Here is a 23,007-nt window from a genome sequence, read left to right on the forward strand (position 1 = left end):
TCAGATAGAAAATAACCTGATACACAAACTTCTCTGAAAATGGCCACTGAAGGAATCTTCGAAATCTAAAAATATTACCACACTTTAGAGTGGTCCCTAAACACACACTCTAGAAGTTCGTATGTTAAATATGTACAAATACTCCAGTGAGTCCATTACTTACTTTTGCTTCCCACTCCATTCCAGCCACTGAGATACCTAAAAGGATCACCACGGTAATGGCTCCAATAATTCGAATATCATTGATTTCATCGATCATAAGTATGGAATGTTCCTAGAAAAAGAGAATTATAAACGTAATGAGCAATTTCAGTTATTCAGATAAGCTCTTTAATTCTTTTGGAAACATTTCAGAGACATCAGAATCTCTTACATGAAGAAGTGGAATAAATGCCTATGTAAGGAATGAAGAGGGAGGTCTAAGGAAAAGGAATAAATAACTATGTACTATTGAGGCATCATTCAAAAAACTCAAGACATCAAAAATAGGATCAAATTAATGAGGTTATATTTAATACAGACTCAATAAATCAAAAATGAAATTGCTAACAAGCAAATAAATCATAATATGCCTAAGCAGGACTCACAGTTAGTATTTTTTAAAGAAATATATTTTGTATTACTGTGATTAGCAAACTCATGCTTTTAGTGGACTTTTATGTTCTGTAAGAAAAAGAGACGAATACACATTCATGCAGTTGTCCAAAAACACACACTGTTCCCACGCTAACAAGCAAAACTATTTGTGGTTTAATATCAAGGACATTAAAAACATGCTAAATTAATTAACAAAAGAATAGTAACCATTAAGAGTTACACTGCTTGCTTTCTTACAGCCCTTGCTTTTCCCCATCCCTTAGTCCTATACAGCTAAGGGCAAGACCAACATAAGTGCCAGTCCCCCTCAGATCTCACACTTCCTAATGAATGGCATCTGAACACAGAAGAACAGAGTTACAACCAACCTAACATGAACCACTATAGGTGTCTCTCAAGGTTGCTCTCAGTTAATAATGCTGAATCCTATTTCCCTTCTACTGCTTTAACTACACACATCCCAATGACTCTTTTCAAACAAATCCTCTCCTGAACTCCAGAGCAGTATTATCAACTACTTCCTGGCCAGCTCTACTTGGATATACCTCTGGTTCTTCCAATCAGACATCCCAAACTACACTGTCCTGTGCGGCCATTACCCTCCATTTAAACCTCCAACTCAGAAATCTATTTATCATATATATATATGATAAATATACATTTATATACATATATTTATGTATATTTTTATTTAAGTGTGTGTGTGTATATATCTATATATATATACACCTGAAATCCTCCTTTCTCTTTCTCTAATTTCCCACATCCCAATAATCATCAAGTCCACTCATTTAACATTTTAAAAATATCTCCAGTTCACCCATACCTCTCCAGCTACATTGGTCATTGTTTGAATGTACACCACCATCCCTTCCCCAGGATAGCTACAACTTTCTAAATGATCTCCCTCCCCACCTGTGTTCCCACAGATCCATGCTCTATATACTTCTTCAAGCCCCAATCTGATCATGTCCCAGCCCCTAACTCCAACTGAGATTAAGACCCCAATTTAACAGCAAACAATACCTTTCCTGATTTGACCCTTTTTTCCCTCTCTAGTCTTAAATCTCTATTTTGTGCTATAATCATATAGAAATATTTGCAGAATTTTTTTTAAAAAACACACCGAACTCTACCCCTTCCAGGCCTTTGTTTCCTTTTCTCCCATATTCCCTTCACGGCACACCCCACCTCTCCTACCTGCCTGCTAACACCTAGACTCCCTTCCCTGGAAAACCCTTACTCACATTCCTTTGTGACCCCCTTTCCTGGGTGGTAGTAAGTTAAGTGATTACCCTTTGTGTTGCCAAGGTCTTCTATAACTACCCACTTCTGACAATGTATCACCATTACTTTGTCTATCTCTTACACTAAACTTCTTGAAGGACACGTTTTGTGTCCATCACTGCTTTCCTAGGATCCAATACAGGGAGTAGCACATAAGCCCTTAATAAAGATTTGGGAAACCAATGTCCAGAAGACGAAATTACCTTAAGCAACTCCACCACAGTTTCTGCAAATCCAACCACGTACATAGCAACTGCAACAGCATTGGCAAAAGCGAAGATCAGTCCAATTGCACCACCAAATTCTGGTCCTAGACTTCTGGATATTAAATAATATGCTCCTCCTAAAGGAAAGGAAAAAAAAACAAACCCAAAATACTCAAGTTAGGAATTTAATGTCAATCCTTCTAATTACACAAAAGAATTCAGAAAGCACATGCTTCCAGTAAGCACAACTGTTATATTAATAAACAAGTGGGTGAGCATATTTTCAGGAAGAAACATCCCAAAAGAATTCTTTACAATCCACTTCATTCTTAGCAGTTCTCAACACCCAGAGAATTCTGCCCGTATCAAATATAAAATCATCCGGCTTTTTAAATCCCTATTCTCTCTTCTAAAGCTTAGACTAGAATAGACAAAAGCCTCCTGCTCATATTCATAGACACCAATATCATCTCTTAATGATTTTCTAAGTAGTGTTTTAATCTTAATGTAACTTTTAAAATCACAGTTGAGATGATTTCAATAACCTATATTGGTACGGTAATGTGTTGGTAACGTGACTAAGACTCAAAAAAATTTCCCAAGAAATTGCAAAGAACAGTAAGCATAAGGTGGTATCCTAAATAGATACAATTTATATTTTAATAAATCCTACCTAAATGCAATAGTCAACAAGGACATTAAATGAACTATCATGAAACAAGTATTTTTCTAACTTAAATATTAATCAGTATTATGATTTTGAGTCAATTCTAATGCTTAGTTGAAATCTCTAAGAATTCTTCTAAAATTCTATTTTATTTCTGGCCTCTAGGTCATAATCAAACTTAGTTTTAGTAATAGTGAAGTTACATGAAGTTATATACATTTTTTTAGATACTGATGAACTGTTCAATTTTTTTTTTTTTTTTTAAAGATTTTATTTGTTTATTTGACAGAGAGAGAGACAGTAAGAGGGGGAACACAAGCAGGGGGAGTGGGAGAAGGAGAAGCAGGCTCCCCGCTGAGCAGGGAGCCCGATGTGGGGCTCCATCCCAGGACCCTGGGATCATGACCTGAGCCAAAGGCAGAGGCTTAACGACTGAGCCACCCAGGCGCCCTGAATTGTTTAATTCTTAAGACCATAAGATGAGGGACGCCTGAGTGTCTCAGTCAGTTAAGCGTCTGCCTTCGGCTCAGGTCATGATCCCAGGGTCCTGCAATGGAGCCCCATATTGGGCTCCCTGCTCAGCGGGGAGCCTGCTTCTCCTTCTGCCTGCCACTCCCCCTGCTTGTGTTTCTTCTGTCTCTGACAAACAAATAAAATCATAAAAAAAAGACCATATAATGAAATGCCATTTAACAGCTGAGTATTTCTCCTGTTCTCCCAGTATAATAAAGACAAACACAACAAAAAATTCTATAGTTCAATAAAGTACTAAGTATGCAAACTTTATTTTGGAAATACCTGTAACATGTTTTATAGTTAATTCTATCAATTCTCTCAAAATAGTCTACACTTTAAATCCATCCACCCAAAACTTCCTTAGTTACTTATTTTACCAATTAATAATTTCCACCACCTTGGAAATCCTCAAGAAAAAAATGCAACCTGATCATTTGTAATGATTGGTCTTATGGTTTTGTTTTGTTTTTTGTTTTTTTTTTTTTAAAGATTTTATTTATTTATTTGACAGAGAGAGACACAGCGAGAGAGGGAACACAAGCCAGGGAAGTGGGAGAGGGAGAAGCAGGCTTCCCGCGGAGCAGGGAGCCCGACGAGGGGCGCGATCCCAGGACCCTGGGATCATGACCTGAGCCGAAGGCAGACGCTTAAGGACTGAGCCACCCAGGCGCCCCTGGTCTTATGGTTTTTAATCAGATAAAATTACTTAGGAATTTCCCAGAAATATTTCTGAACACTAAAAAATTCTAATGGACTTATATAAGGACAAATTTTTTTATATCAAATAAAGATCTTAGCCTAAGACATTAACTCCATTATAACTAATCACAAGGAAAATCCCTGGAATACTCTAATTATCAAGACTATATTTAATGTATATGTTCACAAAATTGATTTAAACTATTTTATTTAATTCCAATACCAACAATGAATTATTTATCCTGACTTCACAGATGAGAAATTTAGGTCACCATGAAAGGTTAAGTGAAATCTGGGATCTAGCCTGGCATCTGGCTCTCCGTCAGTGGGGAGTCTGCTTCTCTGCTTCTCCCTCTGCCCCTCCCCCTCTGCCCCTGCACTCTCCTGCTCTTTCTCTCTCTCTCTCAAATAAATAAATAAATAAAATCTTAAAAAAAAAATAAAGAAATCTTTCAATGACTCATGTGTTTCAACAACGGACAATATAAACTTGAGAATGAGGGGAGCCTGTGTGGCTCAGTGGATTAAGCGTCTGACTTTGGCTCAGGTCATGATCTCAGGGTCCTGGGATCCAGCCCAAGTTAGGCTCCCTGCTCAGCAGGGAGTCTGCTTCACCCTCTCCCCTGCTCCTCTCCCCCACTTGTGCTTGCTTGTTTGCTCTCTCAAATAAATAAAATCTTAAAAAAAAAAACAAAAAAACAAAAAACTTGAGAATGAGAAACATCACCAATAGAACCTATAAAAACAAAGAATTCATTCATGATATACTTTATAGTTTTGATTTCAAGTCTTTTTATTACTAAGAAGAAAAAATATATATCTTAAGGTACATTTAATATGGCAAAACATAATGGGAAGGGGAAATTCACCTTGGGAATGATGAATACATGTAGGCAAATTCTGACATTTCAGAACTATTTTTAAATCTTCTACAATTTAAAATATCTAAACCTTAAAGCCTCACACCTAGTTTTGTTAATTTTTAAAAGATTTGTATTTTTTCCCAAGAAAATAAAGAGGGCATGGATAATAAAGAATAAGAGTATCTGCTAATCTCGCTACATTTTTACTTCTGATGAAAAGCATTCTCTGCCCTGTTTCTTTCACTTCTATTTCTGCTTCCTAGAGACAAGCAGTTTTAAAAGCAGTTTTCCTTTTTTTTTTTTTGGTTTTCATCAAAATCAAAAGATAGTATTAAAGACCTACCACGTGGAGAGACTGGTCTGGTACTTTTACTAATAAGCATAAAGTAGGTATTTATCTTGAATAGAAAGTTTCTATTTTGTTAAAAATTACATTTTACTTAATTCTAGCTAAATACTATTATCATTCCCATCTTACATATGAGAAAATGAAGGCTTAGAGAGGTTAAGGAAGTTGACCAAGGTCATACAAGCAGCCAGGGAAGAACTGGGCTTAAACTCAGGTCTGGCTCGAGTCCTTATCATACAATATGCATGACAAAAATCAGTCTTTTTGTTATTATTGAAAATGGCAACCAGGAGGATGAAGAATTATGAGTGATTAAAAGGCATCAATAGACAACAGTAACTACTTTCTTTCAAAAAAATCTATTTGTCAAACAAACACAGATGTTAATGTTGAAAAAAAATTCTTCATGGGGTTTCGTAATATGGCCATAAACTACCCCAACTTCTGAGTGTAGAGGACATAAATGAGTCAGATACCAAAGTACTGAGTAATGATACTACATACACTGGGTTCCATTTTTATTACATATTGATTTGGGGATATATGTCCCTATAGCTCTTGCTAAATTTCACATCAATAACCAAAACCCTGACTGGGTTAATCAAGAGCCTAAGATTAAAAATGGATTATTGGCCATAAAATAAGTGTCAGTAACTTTCAGAGATCTGAAATGATACAGTGAATATTACTGACCATGAAATAATTAAATTAAATGTATGGAAGATCCCTAATATCTGTAAATTACGCAACATACTTTAAAGTAACCCACTGGTTAAAGAATAAACCACAGGGAAGTTAAAAAGTATTTTTAATGAATGATAATGAAAATACAACATATCAAAGTTAGTGGGATATACCTAAAGCAGAAATTCTAGAGGAACTCATTCAAATGTTTGTGTTAAAAGGACATAAAATCAATGACCTAATAAGAAGCTAGAAAAAAAGAGTAAATAAAACCTAAAAGAGAAACAAAGTAATAAAGAACAGAAACCACTGATACAGAAAACAATAAAGGAAAATCAACAAAGCCAAAAGTTGTTTTCAAAAACATTAATAGAACTGGTAGACAATGAACAAGATAAGAATAAAAAAGAAAACAAATAAACCAATTCACTAATGAAAAAAGGGGGATATATAATGATAAATCCCACAGTCATTAAGAAGTTAAAAGGTAATATAATAAATTTATTGCAATGAATATGCAACTCAGATGAAATGGATGCCCAAACTGTGGTAAGAAGAGGAAACTGATATAATCCTATAGCTAACTAAGAAATTAAACTTGTAATAAAAACTTCCACAAACACACAAACACACATTCAAGCCTAGATACCTTCACTGAAGAAGAGGAGAAAAGATCAATTTTACACAAATTCTTTCAGAAAACAAAGGAAGAGGAAATGCTGGCCAACATCCCTTTTAAGATGAGCATAATCCTGATACCAAAATCTGACAAAGGTTATTAGAGAGAAAGAAAGATTTCAGATGAATATTCCTCATGATCATAGACTCAAAAGTTCTTAACAAAATGTTAGCAAATAAAATGTTGCAGAAAGCATAATATCTCTGAGCAAGCGGGGTTTATCCCACAAATGCTAGATTAAGATTCAAAAAAACATATAATTTGTGAAAGTAACAGAATAAGGGAGGAAAACCATATAACCATTTCAGAAGATGTGGGAAAAGCATGGCAAAATTGAATATCCATTCATGATAAATATTCTCCGCAATTTAGAATGATAACTTCCTCAACCTGACAAACGACATCTTCAAAAACCGCACAGATAACATCTTCTTAGTTGTGATATATTGAACTTATTCTACCTAAGAATGAGAACAAGGCAAGGATATCTATTCTCATCACTTCTATTCACCACTGTACTGGAAATCCTAACTAATTCAACAAATGAAAAAGAAAGAAAAAAATCCTAAAAATGGGCAAGAAAAAGTATAAGCCACGTCTATTCACAGATGACATGTCTGTTTATGTTTATCAAGATCACAGAGTAATGGTGTCAAAATACAAAAGTCTATTTTACTTCTCTATGTAAGAAACAAAAACATGGAAAATAAAATTTACAAATACCATTTATAACCAAAGAACATGAAAAACTTAAGGGTAAATTTAATAAAATATAGGCAAAACATCTATACTGAAAAATGTAAAACACTACTGTAAGAAACAAAAGATCTAAATAAATGGTAACCATTCTTCCCAAAAAGATTTTTAAGACTGAAATACCAAACCCCATTAAGATTTTATGGGTCTTTTTTGTTTGTTTTTAAGCAGAAATTGGTACACCTAATTCAAAAATTTAGGTAGAAATGCAAAGGACCTAGAAGAGCCAAAACAATCTTGAAAAAGAACACAGTTAGAAGACTTAGAAATTACAAAGGTAAGCAATCAATAGTAATTGGCATAATTACTCCCATAATTCTCCCTTAAGTGGGAGAAACAAACTTATCAATGGAACAGCATACAGTCCAGACAATACACAGACAATTGATTTTTCAACAATGGCACCAAAGTTAATTCAAAAGAGAAACGATAGCCGTTTTAAAAAATGGTGCTAGACCAAGTGGATACCTGTGCAGGGAGGTAGGGAGGGGAGAGAACCACAATCTCTGTCTCACTAATACGCAAAAATTAATTTGAAACTATTGACAGTCAAAAACCTACGCTAAAACTATAAAGATTCTAGACAAAACAAAAAAGAATATCTTCATAACCCTTGAGATAAGCAAGAGATTTCAGGTTAGTACAAGAAAAGCCCTAGCCAAAAAGAATACCCAAGAATCTGGATGTCATCAAAATGGTAAACTTCTGCACTCTGAAAGATAAGATTAAGAAAATTATAAAAATGATGAGGCAAGTCAAAAACTGGGGAAAAAATACATACGTTAGACAAATCAATTGTATTCAGAATATACTAAAAAAAAAACCCTCCTACAAATAAATAAAAGATAATACAATTTAAAAATCGGCAAAAGATTTGAATACATTACAAAAGAAGATATACAAGTGGTCATAAGCACATGTAAAGATGCTTACCATAATTAATCATCCACAAGAATAGCTATAATTAAAAATACATAACAAGTGTTGGTAACAATGTAGAAAAACTGGAAGTCTCATATATTGCTGATGGTAGTATAAAATGGAACAACCACTATGGAAAACCATTTGGCAATTTCTTATAAATGAGACATACAAGTACCTCACAAATCAACAAATCCACTCATAGGTTATCTCCCAACATGAGTAAAAACATATAACCACAAAGACTTGTACAAGAATGTTCCTGTCAGCTTATTCCTAATAGCCTCACACTAAAAATAATCCCAATGTCCTGCAATAGGTACTAAATAATTTATTGTTACTACAAGAATACAGTCATAAAATAGAGTAATATATAGTAATGCTAATCTACAACAAACTACTAACATATAGAAAAACATGGATGAATCCCCAAAACACTATATTGTGGTGAGACACAAAAAGAGTACCTTCTATAAAACATAATTCCATCCTGGGCTAGAGGTGAGGGAATGATTATAAAGGAACTTTCCAGTATGATGAAAATAGTATGTATTTTGTTTGAGCTAGGTTTATATACTTATCAAAACTCATAGAACTGTAAACTTAAAATATGTGCATTTCACTACATGTGAATTTTACTTTAATAATATTGATCTAATGAACTATAAATCTATTGTCAACTAGCATTTTAAAACTTAAAAACTGTACAAAATGATATAGCAAAAAAATTCATGTGCTAGACTTCAAGAGAAGATTAAATAGGTCTCAAGCAAGTTCATCAACTCACCGCTTATAACGAAAGGAGACAAAAGTTATTTCTAAGCTAGACCATGTGTTAAATCAAAGTTTTTCTTTTTCTTTTTTTTTGAAGCTTTTCTTAAAAGGCAATTAAATCAGGGCACCTAGATGGCTCAGTAGATTAAGCATCCGACTTTTGATTTTGGCTGAGGTCATGAGCTCAGGGTCATGAGATGGAGGCCTGTGGTGGCTCCATGCTCAGCCGAGTGTCTGCTCAAGATTCTCTCTCCTTCAGCCCCTACCCTCTGCACGCATACTCTCTCCCTCTCTCTCAAATAAATAAATCTTAAAAAAAAAAAAAAAAAAGGCAATTAAATCCATAAACCCATCTACATGGTTTTTTTGTAAAAACAAAGAACCCAACCCAAGTTCAGGATTAGTATCAAACATCTGCAAAATGAAGAGAGTTGTCACCTAGATTCTTCATCGCCACCTAGCACCCTCCCTCTCTCCATTCACTTCTGTGGTTCTTAGATGTAACCTCACAGAATCCTAGTACTATAAGGCTATTCACTGGTCATCAGGCCAAACTCCTCATTTTACATGAGACTCAGAGATTCAGATATGTAGTGACTTTAAGCAACAGGTGATGAATAAAGCCATGAAAAGACTAAAGTGATGTGTTGATTAGTCCTCAAGTAAAATCAACACTAAAATGACTGCTTCCTCTATCTCTTACTGTTCTAAGAATTAATTTAAAACTCCTTGGGAAAAAAAAATTAAAAAATAAAACTCCTTGGAAAAAATAAGGCCCTATTACAATTCTATTTTAAATTCGGGCAAAATACTAAAAATCTTTTTCCTTGGCTGTTACCTAAAACACAGAATTTCATGAATGGTGTATAAAGGTAACAAAGGTTTCTACAAAGTAGACAACATTTTATATATAAAAAAAAAAAATCGACTTTATCCTGTTTCTTTTTTTAAACAGGAGTCAGTGGATTTGAAACCTCTTTCCAGTGAGCTCTGTCTTGCCAATTTTTGTTATAAAGCATTAATCAATGATTACCTTAGTTTTTTCTGATAAGAACCATAAAAATGAAAAACCCATAGTTAACCATTGTGAATGTGCATGGTCAGGAGCAATTTTTGATTAGGAGTACATTTACTAATCAATCTTTGTAGAAAACGGGATTATCAGATACAGCTATTATGAACATTCAGAACAAATGAACTGAACTCAAATGGCACCTTCAAAATAAAATACACAAAGACAAAAACCCCCACGCAACTAGGCAGGAAGGAAGGAGGAGTACTTACTATCTTTTGAACACGCACTCTGGATGTCTGACTACCAATTATGCCACAAAAGAGACATTTCTTAAACCACACAGGGCTCTTAAAGGTTCTCATCACAAGGGAAATAACATGTTTTTCTTCTTTTTTCCTTATATCTATATGAGATGATGTATGTTAACTAAACTTATTGTGGCAACTTATTCACAGTATATGTAAGTCCAGTCATTATGCTGTAATACATTAAACTTATTCAGTGCCATATTTTTATTACCTCTCAATAAAACTCTAAGGAAAAAAAAACTACACGTGGTTCTATTTAGACTTGTTCTTTTTATCTGCTAACATGGACTAAATGCTGCACATTAATGTGAAAAATTTTTTAATCTTTAGAAACACTTCAACAAACGTGTCCAAGTCAAAGTTAATTTCTTTTTTTTTTTTTTTTTTTTTTAAGATTTTATTTATTTATTTGACAGAGAGAGAGACAGCGAGAGAGGGAACACAAGCAGGGGGAGTGGGAAAGGGAGAAGCAGGCTTCCTGCCGAGCTGGGAGCCCGATGCGGGGCTCGATCCCGGGACTCCAGGATCATGACCTGAGCCGAAGGCAGTCGCTTAACCAACTGAGCCACCCAGGCGCCCCCAAAGTTAATTTCTTTTTAACTATGTCACCTTCTTTTATTGTAACTCTTGCTCATCCTTGATAAAAACTGCACAAGAAATCTTACTGTCCAATATGATGTTGAAAAATCAGTCAACATGTGATCCAGTGCATCCTCAGTACCTCAGGTATGGGTAAAAAAAGTCTGAACAAAATCAAATTTTGACACGTTTTCTACCAAAATGAACTTCCTCCAAAGAGTAGTTTGAAAGTAATTCAATTTAAAATACAAACAAATACAACTATGAGGTAGAAAAACACATGTAAAATAAGATAAAATTTGAAGGGTAATAGACTCCAGTTAAAATAAAAGTTAATTTGGGGCACCTGTGTGGCTCAGTCGGTTAAGCGTCAGCCTTCAGCTCAGGTCTTGATCCTGGGGTGCTGAGCTGGAGCCCCACGTCAGGCTCCCTGCTCAGCGGGGAGCCTGCTTCTCCCTCTGCCTCTCCCCTCTGCTCATTCTCTCTTTCTCTCAAATAAATAAATAAAATCTTTAAAAACAAATAAAATAAAAAATAAAAGTTAGGTTAGCAAGGTGACACAGTGAGGGGATAATTTTACGTGTCCACTTGCTTGGACCTGGTGCTCAGATACGTGGTTTCCGTGAGGGTGTTTTCAGATGAGATTTACATTGAACTGATGGACTAAGAGTAAAGCAGATTGCCCACTGTAATGTGGGTGGGCCTCATCCAATCAGCTCAAGTCCTGAACAGAAAAAAAAACAAACCTCTCCCTAGCAAGAGGTAAGAGGTAGATAGTTCTGCAGCAGACGGCCTTTAGATTTGAACTGCAGCATCACCTGTCCTCTGGGTCTCCAGACTGCTGACCTGCCCTGCAGATTTTGGACTTCCCAGCCTCCATTCCATTATCATGTAAATAAACTCCTTCAAATAAATCTTTCCTTATATATACATACACATCCTATTGATTCTGTTTCTCTGGACATCCCTAATATGAAAATGTTATAAGGTAAATATCCAGAAATCCATCATATTTCCACTTAACAGCAACAAACAGTAAGAAACTAGAATTTTAAATAGTAACCTTACAATAGCACCAAAAACCAGTTAATACTTAAAGTATAAATCTAAAAAATATCTGCAAGATCTGTGTACTGACAACTAAAGAACTAAAGAGAGAGAACGATATTTATGAAATGGATGCCCTAATAGTTAAGATGTTAATTCTCCCCAAGCTGATCTCTATATTCAACACAGTTCAATCTAAATTCCAGCAAGACAGTTTGCAGAAATTGACAAGGTCATTCTAAAATTTATATGGAAAGCCAAGAGACCTAGAATAGCCGAGACAATTTTGAAAAAGAACAAAGTTAAAGGACCCATACTACCCAACTTCAAGAATTCCTATAAAGCCACAGTAACAAGATAGTATGGTATTAGATTAAGGACAGATCTTCAGATAATGTACCACTAGGGAGTCCAGAAATAGACCTATACATGCAGAGTCAATTCATTTTTTTCCAGCTTTACTGAGATATAACTGACATATGATATTGTATAAGATACTGTGAGGTTTTGACACACGTACATGTTGTAAAATGTTTACCAAAATAAGGTTAAGATATCCTTCACCACAGAGAATTTCCATTTTTGTTGTTGTTTTATGGTAAGAACATTTAAGATCTACTACCAGGAAGTTTCAAGTATGTAATACTAATTACAGTCTGCATGCTGTATGTTAGATCCCCACAATTTCTTCTTATAACTGGAAGTCTGACCAATATCTCATCATTTCCCTTACCCATCAACCCCTCATAACCACTTTTCTGCACTCTGTTTCTAGGAGTTTGGCTTTTTGAGATGCCACATACAAGTGAGACTATATAGTATCTGCCTTTCTCTAACTTATTTCACTTAGCATAATGCCCTCAAGGTTCATCTATGTTGTTGCAAATGGCAACATCTCCTTTTATATGGCTAGATAATATTCCATTGTGTGTGTGTGTGTGTGTGTGTGTGTGTGTGTGTGTGTATGTCATTTTATTTATTCACCTATCAATAAACACTTAGGTTGTTTCCATGTCTTAGCCACTCTGAGTAATGCTGCAATGAACACGGGGGTGCAAACATCTATAACAAATAGTAATTTCATTTCCTCTAAATAAATACCAAGGAAGTGGGACTGTACGATCATATGGTAGTTCTATTTTTTGAGGAACCTCCATACTGTTTTCCACAGTGGCTTAACCAATTTTCATTCCGAAAAGTGCACAAGGGTTCTCTTTTCTCCACATCCTCACCACCATTTATCATCTCTTACATTTTTGATAATAACCATTCTAACAGGTACGAGGTGATAACTCATTGTGATTTTGATTTGCATTTCCATGATGATTAGTGATGTTGAGCACCTTTTCATGAACTTGTCTTCTCTGGAAAATGTCCATCCAGGTCCTCTGTCTTTAAAATCAGATTATTTGGTTTGTTGCTGTCAAGTTATAGAAGTTCCTTCTCTATTTTGGATATGAACCCCTTATCAGATATGTGATTTGCAAATATTTTCTCTCATTCTGTAGGTTGTCTTTTCATTCTGTTGTTTCTTGTACAGTGCAGAAGACTATAGTTTGATACAGTCCCATTTGTTGATTTTTGCTTTTGTTCTCGTGCTTTTGGTGTCATATCCAAAAAATTCACTAGCAAGACCAGTGTCAAAGGGCTTTTTCCCTATGCTTTGTTCTAGGAATTTCATGATTCTAGGTCTTAGATTTAAGCACTTACTCTATTTTGAATTAATTTTTATGAGTGGTATAAGATAGAGGTCCAATTTCTTTTGCATGTGAATATCCAGTTTTCCCAACACCATTTAAGAGACTATCCCTTTCACATTGAGTATTCTTAGCTCCCTTGTCAAATATTAGATGAGTGTACATGTGTAAGTTTATTTCTGGGCTCTCAATTCTATTCCACATGTCTATGCATCTTTTTATGCCATTACCATACCATTTTGATTACTACAGCTTTCAAATAGTTTAAAATCAGGAAGTATGATGCCTCCAGCTTTGTTCCTTCTCAAGACTGTTTGATAATTTGGGGTCTTTTATGGTTCCATGATTATTTTTCCTATTTCTGTGAAAAATGCCCTTGGAATTTTGGTAGGTATTACATTGAATTGATATGGAAGGAACTTAAGTGTCCATCAGTAGACAAATGGATAAGGAAGGGGTGTGAGTGAGTGAGTGAGTGAGTGAGTGAGTGAGTGTGTGTGTGTGTGTGTGTGTGTGATAGAATATTACACAGCCATAAAAAAGAATGAGATTGTGTCATTTGAGACAACGTGGATGGACCTAGGCAGCATTATGCTAAGTGAAATAAGTCAAAATGAGAAAGACAAAAAAACTCATAAGTGGAATCTGAAAAAAACAAAACAAAACAAAACACAAAAAACCTCTAAACCCCCAGATGAATAAACAAACAAAAAGCAGAATCAGACCTATAAATACAGAGAACAAGCTGATGGTTGCCAAAACGGAGGAGAGTAGGAAGGTGGGCAAAGTGGGTGAAGGGGAGAAGGAGATACAGGCTTCCAGTTATGGAAAGAATAAATCACAGGAATAAAAGGCCCAGCATAAGGAATACAGTCAATGATATTGTAATAGGGATGTAACGGGACAGATGGTAGCTACACTTGTGAACATAGCATAATGTATCAACTTGGCAAATCACTAAGTTGTAGATCTGAAACTAATGGTAACATTGTGCGTCAACTACACTAAAAAAAAAAAAAATTCAAAATTTCTAACTAATAAAAAGCTTTAAAAAGTTGTTACCCACGAAACAGGGGAAAATGAAAAGTTTGCGACAGACATCCTTTATCTCCCGTGGAGAAATGATCAATATACATGAATCATCTATGTATTTTACAGTATCTGTGGAAATTGTGTAAAATAAAGGTTTTGTTGGTGTATTGAGGAAAAAACAAATCCAAAGGTGAAAATAACAAAAACGTAAAATTATTAATGATAAAGTAAACTATTTAACAATTGTTGCTCAGAGCTCGTCTATTATGATTAGAAAATACACCAGAATTCTCACAGCACTAAACCACCTACTTCTGTACACTCACTAAACAGTTTATCCAAAGCCATCTTTTGTAAAATTCCAAGGAACCATTTTGAGAATACAACAGAGTTCTAAGGGATCCAAATGGATCCAATATCCATTTTGGTTATCGTTCTAGGAAATACATTCTAATACCCTGGTCTACCAATATACAATAGTCCGTTTGCATCTTAACACTGCACAAATTTCCTCTGCTCTGTTGCCATTATTAAGTAGAGAAAAATGTGCTAACCAACATGAAATCTTCAGACTAGGACTGGGGGCTATATTATCATTGCGACTGATCACTTGAATAAGTTATACTTGAAGAGTCAGGACATACTGCCCTAATTATGCAGCAGACAATTTCAGAACCAAGTTGAAGTATTTTTAATCATTAAAGACTGGCAAAATTGAAATGCTACCAAATGAGTTAAAGAGAAAACCCAAGTCAAAAATTATTTACAACTATTTGCCAGATTCACATTCATACTATTTGTGGTTTATAAATAGTGTTTTACTAAACTGAAAACACAATGTTAAGCTTAAGTCTAATAAAATCTCAAAATACAACTGTTAGAGAACTGCTCGTTATAGCTTCCTCAAACATTTCACTGATCTGGAAAGCTGTAATTTGAAAGAAATTACCAATAAAAGGAAAGAACTATGGAGCTTAATTCTAAGTTACAACTCCTTGCTTGGTGATGACAGGAATGAATAGTTATATAATGGACTAAACAAAAAATTTGACAATCGATGTTAATCTGATTTTACCAATATAGAAAGCACTTTCTGTCACTTACAATCCATGCAAAAAATGTTACTATTACTTCCAATGTTTAATTTTACCTATATAGAGAATGAAGAGGTCTTCAATTATTTCAGAGAAATGAAAAAGATAGCGGAGTATAAAAAGACAATTCTGACATAATGCAGACACTTAAAAAAGATTTGCCAGTAAAATCTGGATGAAATTTAAATTTGTTGAAAAAATGAGTATAATTGTTTCATTTCTACTCTCTTCATCCATACAAATTATACATGTGACTAACAACAATGTTGCATTAAATCCGATGGATAATGTACGTCAAGACTACATTATCATGCCTAGCAGTTACGTTTCATGTATCATGCCTAGCCTAAGTTAGGTTTCAAAAAATAATTGCCACTATTATCTGATTACAGCTCCAAGAAAATAGGATATTCTCTGACTTTCATTGTTACAAACCCAGTGCCTGTCACAAAGAGCTCAACAATTATCTGTTGAATGACTGATGTACAAGTAATATAAAATTTCATCTTAGTCATGAAATAGACAGGTTTATATTAATTTTACGTTTTCAGAACTACCTGTCTGAATTTGATGTAACCTGGCCTTTTATTTGAAAGTATCCTGAACTCTGCTTTCAACTTAAGGCTCAGCACATATAATACAACACGATTTAAAAACTAGTATTTACTATTTCACAAATGAGACCATATTCACAGATTAATTATTTGAGGATGGAAGAACTCCGGTCTGAGACACCTAGAAAATGCAGATCTAAATGAAAGTGACTGCTGGCCAGCACCCTCTTGGAGAACTTGCTGCATGTAGCCCAAGTAAATTCAGTAAAACCCAGCTTTCAGAAACACCGATAAGGATTTGCACAATGGTAAAGAGCTCTGGGCTCCCAGCAGGCCACAATCATCTGTAGACTGTATTTGTCTGTTAGGCCAGGCACTATGGCAGAGATGAAGGTGAGGAGTACCTGCCAAACTTACTTGGCACTGCTATCTTATTCTGTGCAGGCAGAGAACTGAGGACATGATTCTGTAACCTCCTAGTAGTTTCAGTACCCAAAAATCCTAACTAAAAACTAATGAAGCCTGAAACTATGCTTTTATTTTCTAAGTTTTGACTAGTTTTTTTTTTTTTTTTAAGAAACCTTGAATGTTGTCATATTATTTTTATCCTGGACTTCATAATTGAACATTATTATATTTGTTTACAAATTGGCAGTTACTTAATATTAAAAAAAACAACTACACTTTTCTAGATTGCTGTTTAATCTCTAAAATGTACTGTTAAAGCCAATGTTAAGGTAACTTGGTAAAATTAAATTTCTCTAATGGCAAAAAGCACATAGCGCTAGGAAAAGTATGTATCTCACATACTGCCAAAGAGATAGAAACATACCTTATAAACTGAGAATATTATTCAATATTAATAAAATATAAATAAATGTTATGATTGAGTTAAGAATCAACATAAACTGTTGGACTCTACCTCAAAATAATTCTTTATATTAACAAGATAACTAGGCAAGTTCAAAAGGAGCTCTCCAAATTGAAATTACTATACAGAGCAACCACACCTTTAGGTAAAATATTTCCTTATTAATTCCGTTAATAATCAACCTCCAGTCACAGAAAATTGAGATGGATCCCCAGACATCACTATTTCCATGGTATCCCTCTATTTCTCCAATCTAAGCCTTTGGCACCCTGACTTGTGGATATTTATAGCTCTATTCCTCTCTTCCCTGTGTAGCCATTTTAAGAGAAGTAAAAATCAAGTCCTCAGTGATTGGGCTAGAGGAGATCCAAACCTGGCACTCTTGGCCCCACCCCACTTAAAGACAAAGCAGTTTACTGTTAGAAATGGCAAACAAACTCACACCTATAAAGTGAGTCTCTTACAGTTTGCTTTAAACCGTAACTCCCACACTTTCTTTCTCCTTGGAAAATTATGTCAAACAAGGAAGATTCCTGGGGTGCCTGGCTAGCTTGGTCAGTGAAGCATGCAACTCTGGATGTCACGGTTGTGGGTTTAAGCCTCATGTTGGGTGTAGAGACAACTTAAAGATTCCTTGTTCCAGAGAGATTCCTACTCTGGAATCTGCTATCATGCGATAGTGTCATTTAATAAGTTCCTCTCTCCTCTGTATATTCTATAAAATGCTTTCTGGATCTGCAGGCATGGTATAATTCAGATTCAATTTCTCAGGAAACAATACTTCACAGATACTTTTACTGAGTAAAGAGCTTACAAAGTTGGAATATTTTAATTCTCTTTCCTTCTCTTGCTACGTAGAACAATTATCAAAGAACAAATCTCATCAATTTCTTGATTACACTGACTTTAGGTAAGGAAACTTTCATTCAGGAAAACTTGATCAATCTCATGTTGATGAGATTCTTCACATTTATCAATTTTCATAGTAAGTTAGTTCCCTAGCATTCTTCAAAGGTAAAAAATAAGATCTTTTTGTGGTGTCTATGAACTTAGGGATTTAATCATACATTATGTCTTCATTTAAATTAGTTATTATTAGTAGTAGTACTGCTGTTCAAACTAAGCAAACTCAAGTCAGCATTAGCCTCTTCAAATTGGCTCCTGGGTCCTTTTGACCTGAAACTAGTAGCCTCTGTTACACCTTCTTTACTTTCCAATGTGAAAAAATGTCCAGGCTCTTATACTACGTTTCCTGCCCAGATCTGGAACCAATCATTTCTCCAAGGTCCTCTGGTTCCTCTGACTGAAAATATACCACGTGGGCACTAAGAGGTGGTTCACTGCTACTGGGTTGGTCATTTGTTATACGTAATTTTTGCATACAGTACTAAGCAACATGCACTTTTGGGATAAAATGTGTAAGTCACACTAATACTTTCATTTTAGAATCCTGACTACAGGGTGCGATATATTCTTGCCAGATTTAGACCTGTATCTACTTTCTCATATGGGGAAAATCCTGTTTTTTCATGAAACCAAAATAAATCCCATTAGGGCTGTCCAAGTCCATGAAGCAGATAAAGCGGTGACAGAAGGGGCTTACAGTCATTGAAAAAAATCTCCAAAAAACTTTCACTGATGATGATACAACTTGCTTGTATTCTGTAAAGGATCAGCCAGGTTTCCAAAGTCACCAACTGACAAGTGAAAACTGAACGCCTTCTAGCAAAGTTTCAAAGTGTGTGGTCAGAGTCTGAGGTAGATGTATTTATGAATACATACGAAAACTACTGATAGTATTGAAAGATGAAATGGCTTTTTAGTCCCAATGCAGGAAAATCTATGCTTCCCCTAAGCTTGAGTTCACATGGAGAATAATCTCTGGGGTTCATGCTGCCAGTGCCTTCATGCCCCACTGAGGCTTACAACCTTGACTGGAAAGCCTGAAGAGAAGGAGAAATACTCTGATAATTTGCTGGTCCACCACATCCACTTCTTCTTTCACTACCATTCCCCAACAGTAGCAGAAATAAATGAAGCATGGGGCACAGTACATAAGAAGTCAAAAAGAATCTCTCAGTGTTGCCTGATTAACTCTTTTGGACATATCCACATATTACACCCCAATATAGCTCAATCTAGACTCATGTAAACGTACAACTTCAGCCAACAGTCACGCATGCTCAGCATGGACATATGGCTACCAGCTTCCCGCAGGCCATAGTGATCTTGATCTTCTGGTATGTAATATGAAGACAATGAAGAAAAATGAAAGGCTCAATCTAGTTCTCTCTCTAAATACCTGGTGCAGACAAGGCAGAAATTGTCTATGTATAATGTCAAATACGGGTCTGTAGAACAGGTGAGGCAGATGTTACAAGTAGATTCTCTTCTCAGTTGATTGCTATGACCACTGTATAGAAGCTGGTAAAGTCCATTTTCTTTCCTTTCTCTAGGGATGTCCTCACTTCAGCTAAATGATGAGTTTTGATTTGGAAAATGCAATTCTTTTCTTCTTGTTCACAGGGGTCCCCAGGCGATTCTCCTGGTCTCCTGGGTGCTCTCCCTGGGAAGGTAAAATCTCACAAGGCAGATCTTGTGCATTCCAATGAAAGAGGCCTCAGGGCACCCAAAGAAGAGAGCTAGAGTTGACAGTATGGATTCAGAGTCCCAGGTGTAACTCACACAAGCTGTCAGATCATGGGAAAAGAACTCTCCCTAAGTTTCCCTAAAGGGGGAGGAATGAGGTTACACCTATATAATACTGACCAAATACAGGATGCATGCTATTGATCCAAGGGCTAAAACCAGGAAGTAAGTAAGGGACAACCCAATGGAGAAGAAACCAGGTCAGAAGCTCCATTCTTGCTGCCAAATACAATGAACGTCCTAAGTAATTTCAAGCATACATATTTATGTATGGGCCAAAATTAAATTTTATATTCGAATATGCTAGTTTGAAAGTACTTAGTAGCAAGTTTCTCACCTATACAGACCTATGTTGTTTTTAACATAAAAATAATTTAAAAATTTAGACCTCAGTTTACTTAGTAACAGTAATCTGGTGACAATGATGTGAAAAGACTGAATTTACCTCCACGTACAAATCCATTAGTAGCTATTGCTGAAGTAGACAATCCTGTGATAGTTGTCACAACAGTGGCCATCATAATTACAACAACCGACAGACCTTTAGGGAAAAAGAAAAGAGACATATTTATTTCAATCTGCCTTATCTAGAACTGGTTAGTCTACAAAATATACATTATATTTAACAATTACCTTATTTTTATCCCATTTTAGAAAAATCTAACCAAAATTTTGAAAAAAATTTTTAAGACATTAAGACAATAATCTGATACAAACGAGAAAATAGCTTAGAATAATTCCAATTGTTTGAATGCTATGAGGTTCACAGCCTAGACAAGCACAAGGCTACTTCACTTTTTCATTCTCAAATGAATCAAGCAGTATATAACTTTGCTTACCTATTCCAGCTTGACCCACAATCCATGACAATCTAATGAAGAGCATAACACCCCAGATGTTTAACATACAACGTACCTAGGAAAGAAAAGAGGACAAGTTCCAGATGAAGGCAAGTGATCAAACTTAATACATTAGTAAACACAAAACTAGCCAAAAGGAGGACAATATCCATTTAAAACTAAAGAAAGACATTTAAAATCTCTTATCCTTCTCTTTGTAGTACTTTTTTAAAAGAACTTAATGAGAGCTAAAATGTGAGCTAATTTAAGTGTAATATAACACCACAATGATCTAAAACAAAACAGCAAAAGGTACTAAACAAGGTAAAAGAAATCTTTTACCACTTCAACCCTAAAAAATAGTTCCTATTCCTATTTATCAATGCAACTAAGTTTAATTTTTGCTTATTCTTTAATAACATCCTTATTTCATGATTTCTTCAGAAGATTTAAGTATTACAAAGTATGTCAAAACAAAATGCTAATCGTTCACACATCTTTTTTTTTTTTTAAAAGTTCATTTATTTATTTAAGTAATCCCTATACCCAATGTGAGGCTCAGACTCACAACCCCGAGATCAAGAGTTGCATATTCCTTTGACTGAGCCAGCCAGGCACTCTAGGATTACAACCCGAGCCGAAGGCAGACGCCCAACCTACTGAGCCACCCAGGTGCCTTTCACACATCCTTTAAAACTGTGAACAAATGATACACTGTATGGTGGCTAACATAACATAAAAAAAAACAAAATAAAACAAAAACAACAAAAAACCTCTGAACTATGAGTTTCCCCAATTGATTTCTTCTATTGCATTTTATGCTTATACATAGAACACAGTCGTCTAAAATACTAAAATCTAAGAATAGGCAAACAATACTATCTGGAGCTTCACATTTACCCTATTGATTAAGCAATGAAATTACTACTGGAACTGCGATTTTCCCTCTACTTCTCCCCTAAATGTCAACATGACTCTAATTAAGTGCTCCCAAAGTCCCAATGGAAGTCATTTAGTCTCCCAGTCTCCTCCAGTCAGTTAGTTAGTGCCTATTCCAACACAGAAAAACAGAAGTACATCTGAAACTTAATCACCTGAACCTATCTGGTGAAGTGACCTCAACACTTAAGAAAATAATTTCTCCTTCATTCTGTTCCATGTTAACTTTCATACATTTCTCTTCAAAAAATAATGGGGTAGCAGGAAAGGAGGCAGAAATAGATCAGCCTTACTGCCTGCTCAGCTTTCTTGATTCTGATGCTCCCATCAATTTAATAGTTTCATATTTAATTTCTGAAAAATGACAATATGTGAGATTTACAAGAGGTAATAAAATATAATTTAGAGGAAATCAAGTATAATATGATTCTGTTAATACATATATCCTGTTTCCTTTACTAAATTTAATATCCACAAGAAAAGGAGGTACAAGTTATTAATTTGGTCTTCCATAACACTCACATAAAAAGAGAAAGAAGAGCTCTCTTAAGAAATGATGAGAACATTAGGAAGATTTTATAATAAACATAAATGCTGTAAGTCTAAAATTCAATCTATAGGTACATACTAATACACCCTTGATCCAGCCAAACTTCACAACTCCTTTACTTTCCGCAGCGTATGTGACCACAGCATCTCTGGTTGGAGTACTTTCTTCCCCGTTGGCAAATCCATCCTCAAAAGGTTCCTGGTTAGAAAAGGAAATGTGAATTATGCTTAATTATTTAAAGTTTAAAATCACCTGATAAAGACAAATATCTCTAAATACATTTAATCATGTTTAGGAGGATACAGATTTCCAAGAACCAAGGATGTCTGTATACTTTACCTTAAAAAAAAAAAAAAAAAAGTGAAGTAATAAAGTGGAAGAAAACCTTAATTATGAGGTGTTGAAAAAATTTAAATCTTATCAGGACAGCAAACCCATTTTAATAATTTCAAATTTTAACTACACTTTGGTGGCATATGGAGAACAAATAAATACATATAGGCTTAGCTAAAAGTCAGTTCAGACCTGTCTCTTCAGCCACAACTTTATAATATCTGGTTGGCATCCTTCCCACAAATGAAATTTCAACATTAACAATTTAAAACTCCATCACCAATTAACACAGCTTTCCCTCTGTAGTCCACTACAGCAGGATTCCCATGGATCCCAAGATTCATTCCTAACTCTTGCCTTTACTCACTTTATATCTGCATGTGCTCTTCATTTTTCTCTTCATAATTTTTCTTAGATTCAGACATGAACTGGTTTTAACGCTCCATGTCTCACTGTATTTTTAGTTTTTTGTTCTCTACATTCTCCCTTTCTCTCTGTCCCC

At 35.1% G+C, this 23,007-nt stretch overlaps 1 protein-coding gene across 3 annotated transcripts in view; it reads right to left on the reverse strand.

The window, feature by feature from the left end:
- Positions 1-23,007, reverse strand: part of SLC12A2 (solute carrier family 12 member 2) — a 104,627-nt gene that overhangs the window by 54,428 nt on the left and 27,192 nt on the right. For all 3 annotated transcript variants that reach the window (XM_036072325.2, XM_036072324.2, XM_078067555.1), the window contains exons 2-6: positions 22,251-22,370; positions 20,684-20,759; positions 20,290-20,385; positions 2,088-2,227; positions 164-274 (exon numbers count right to left, since the gene is read on the reverse strand). In XM_036072325.2, the coding sequence (XP_035928218.1) occupies positions 164-274; positions 2,088-2,227; positions 20,290-20,385; positions 20,684-20,759; positions 22,251-22,370 (543 nt within the window). The remainder of the gene's footprint in view (positions 1-163; positions 275-2,087; positions 2,228-20,289; positions 20,386-20,683; positions 20,760-22,250; positions 22,371-23,007) is intronic.

The sequence above is a fragment of the Halichoerus grypus genome, chromosome 2 (assembly GCF_964656455.1).
Source record: "Halichoerus grypus chromosome 2, mHalGry1.hap1.1, whole genome shotgun sequence".
Lineage (NCBI taxonomy): Eukaryota > Metazoa > Chordata > Mammalia > Carnivora > Phocidae > Halichoerus > Halichoerus grypus.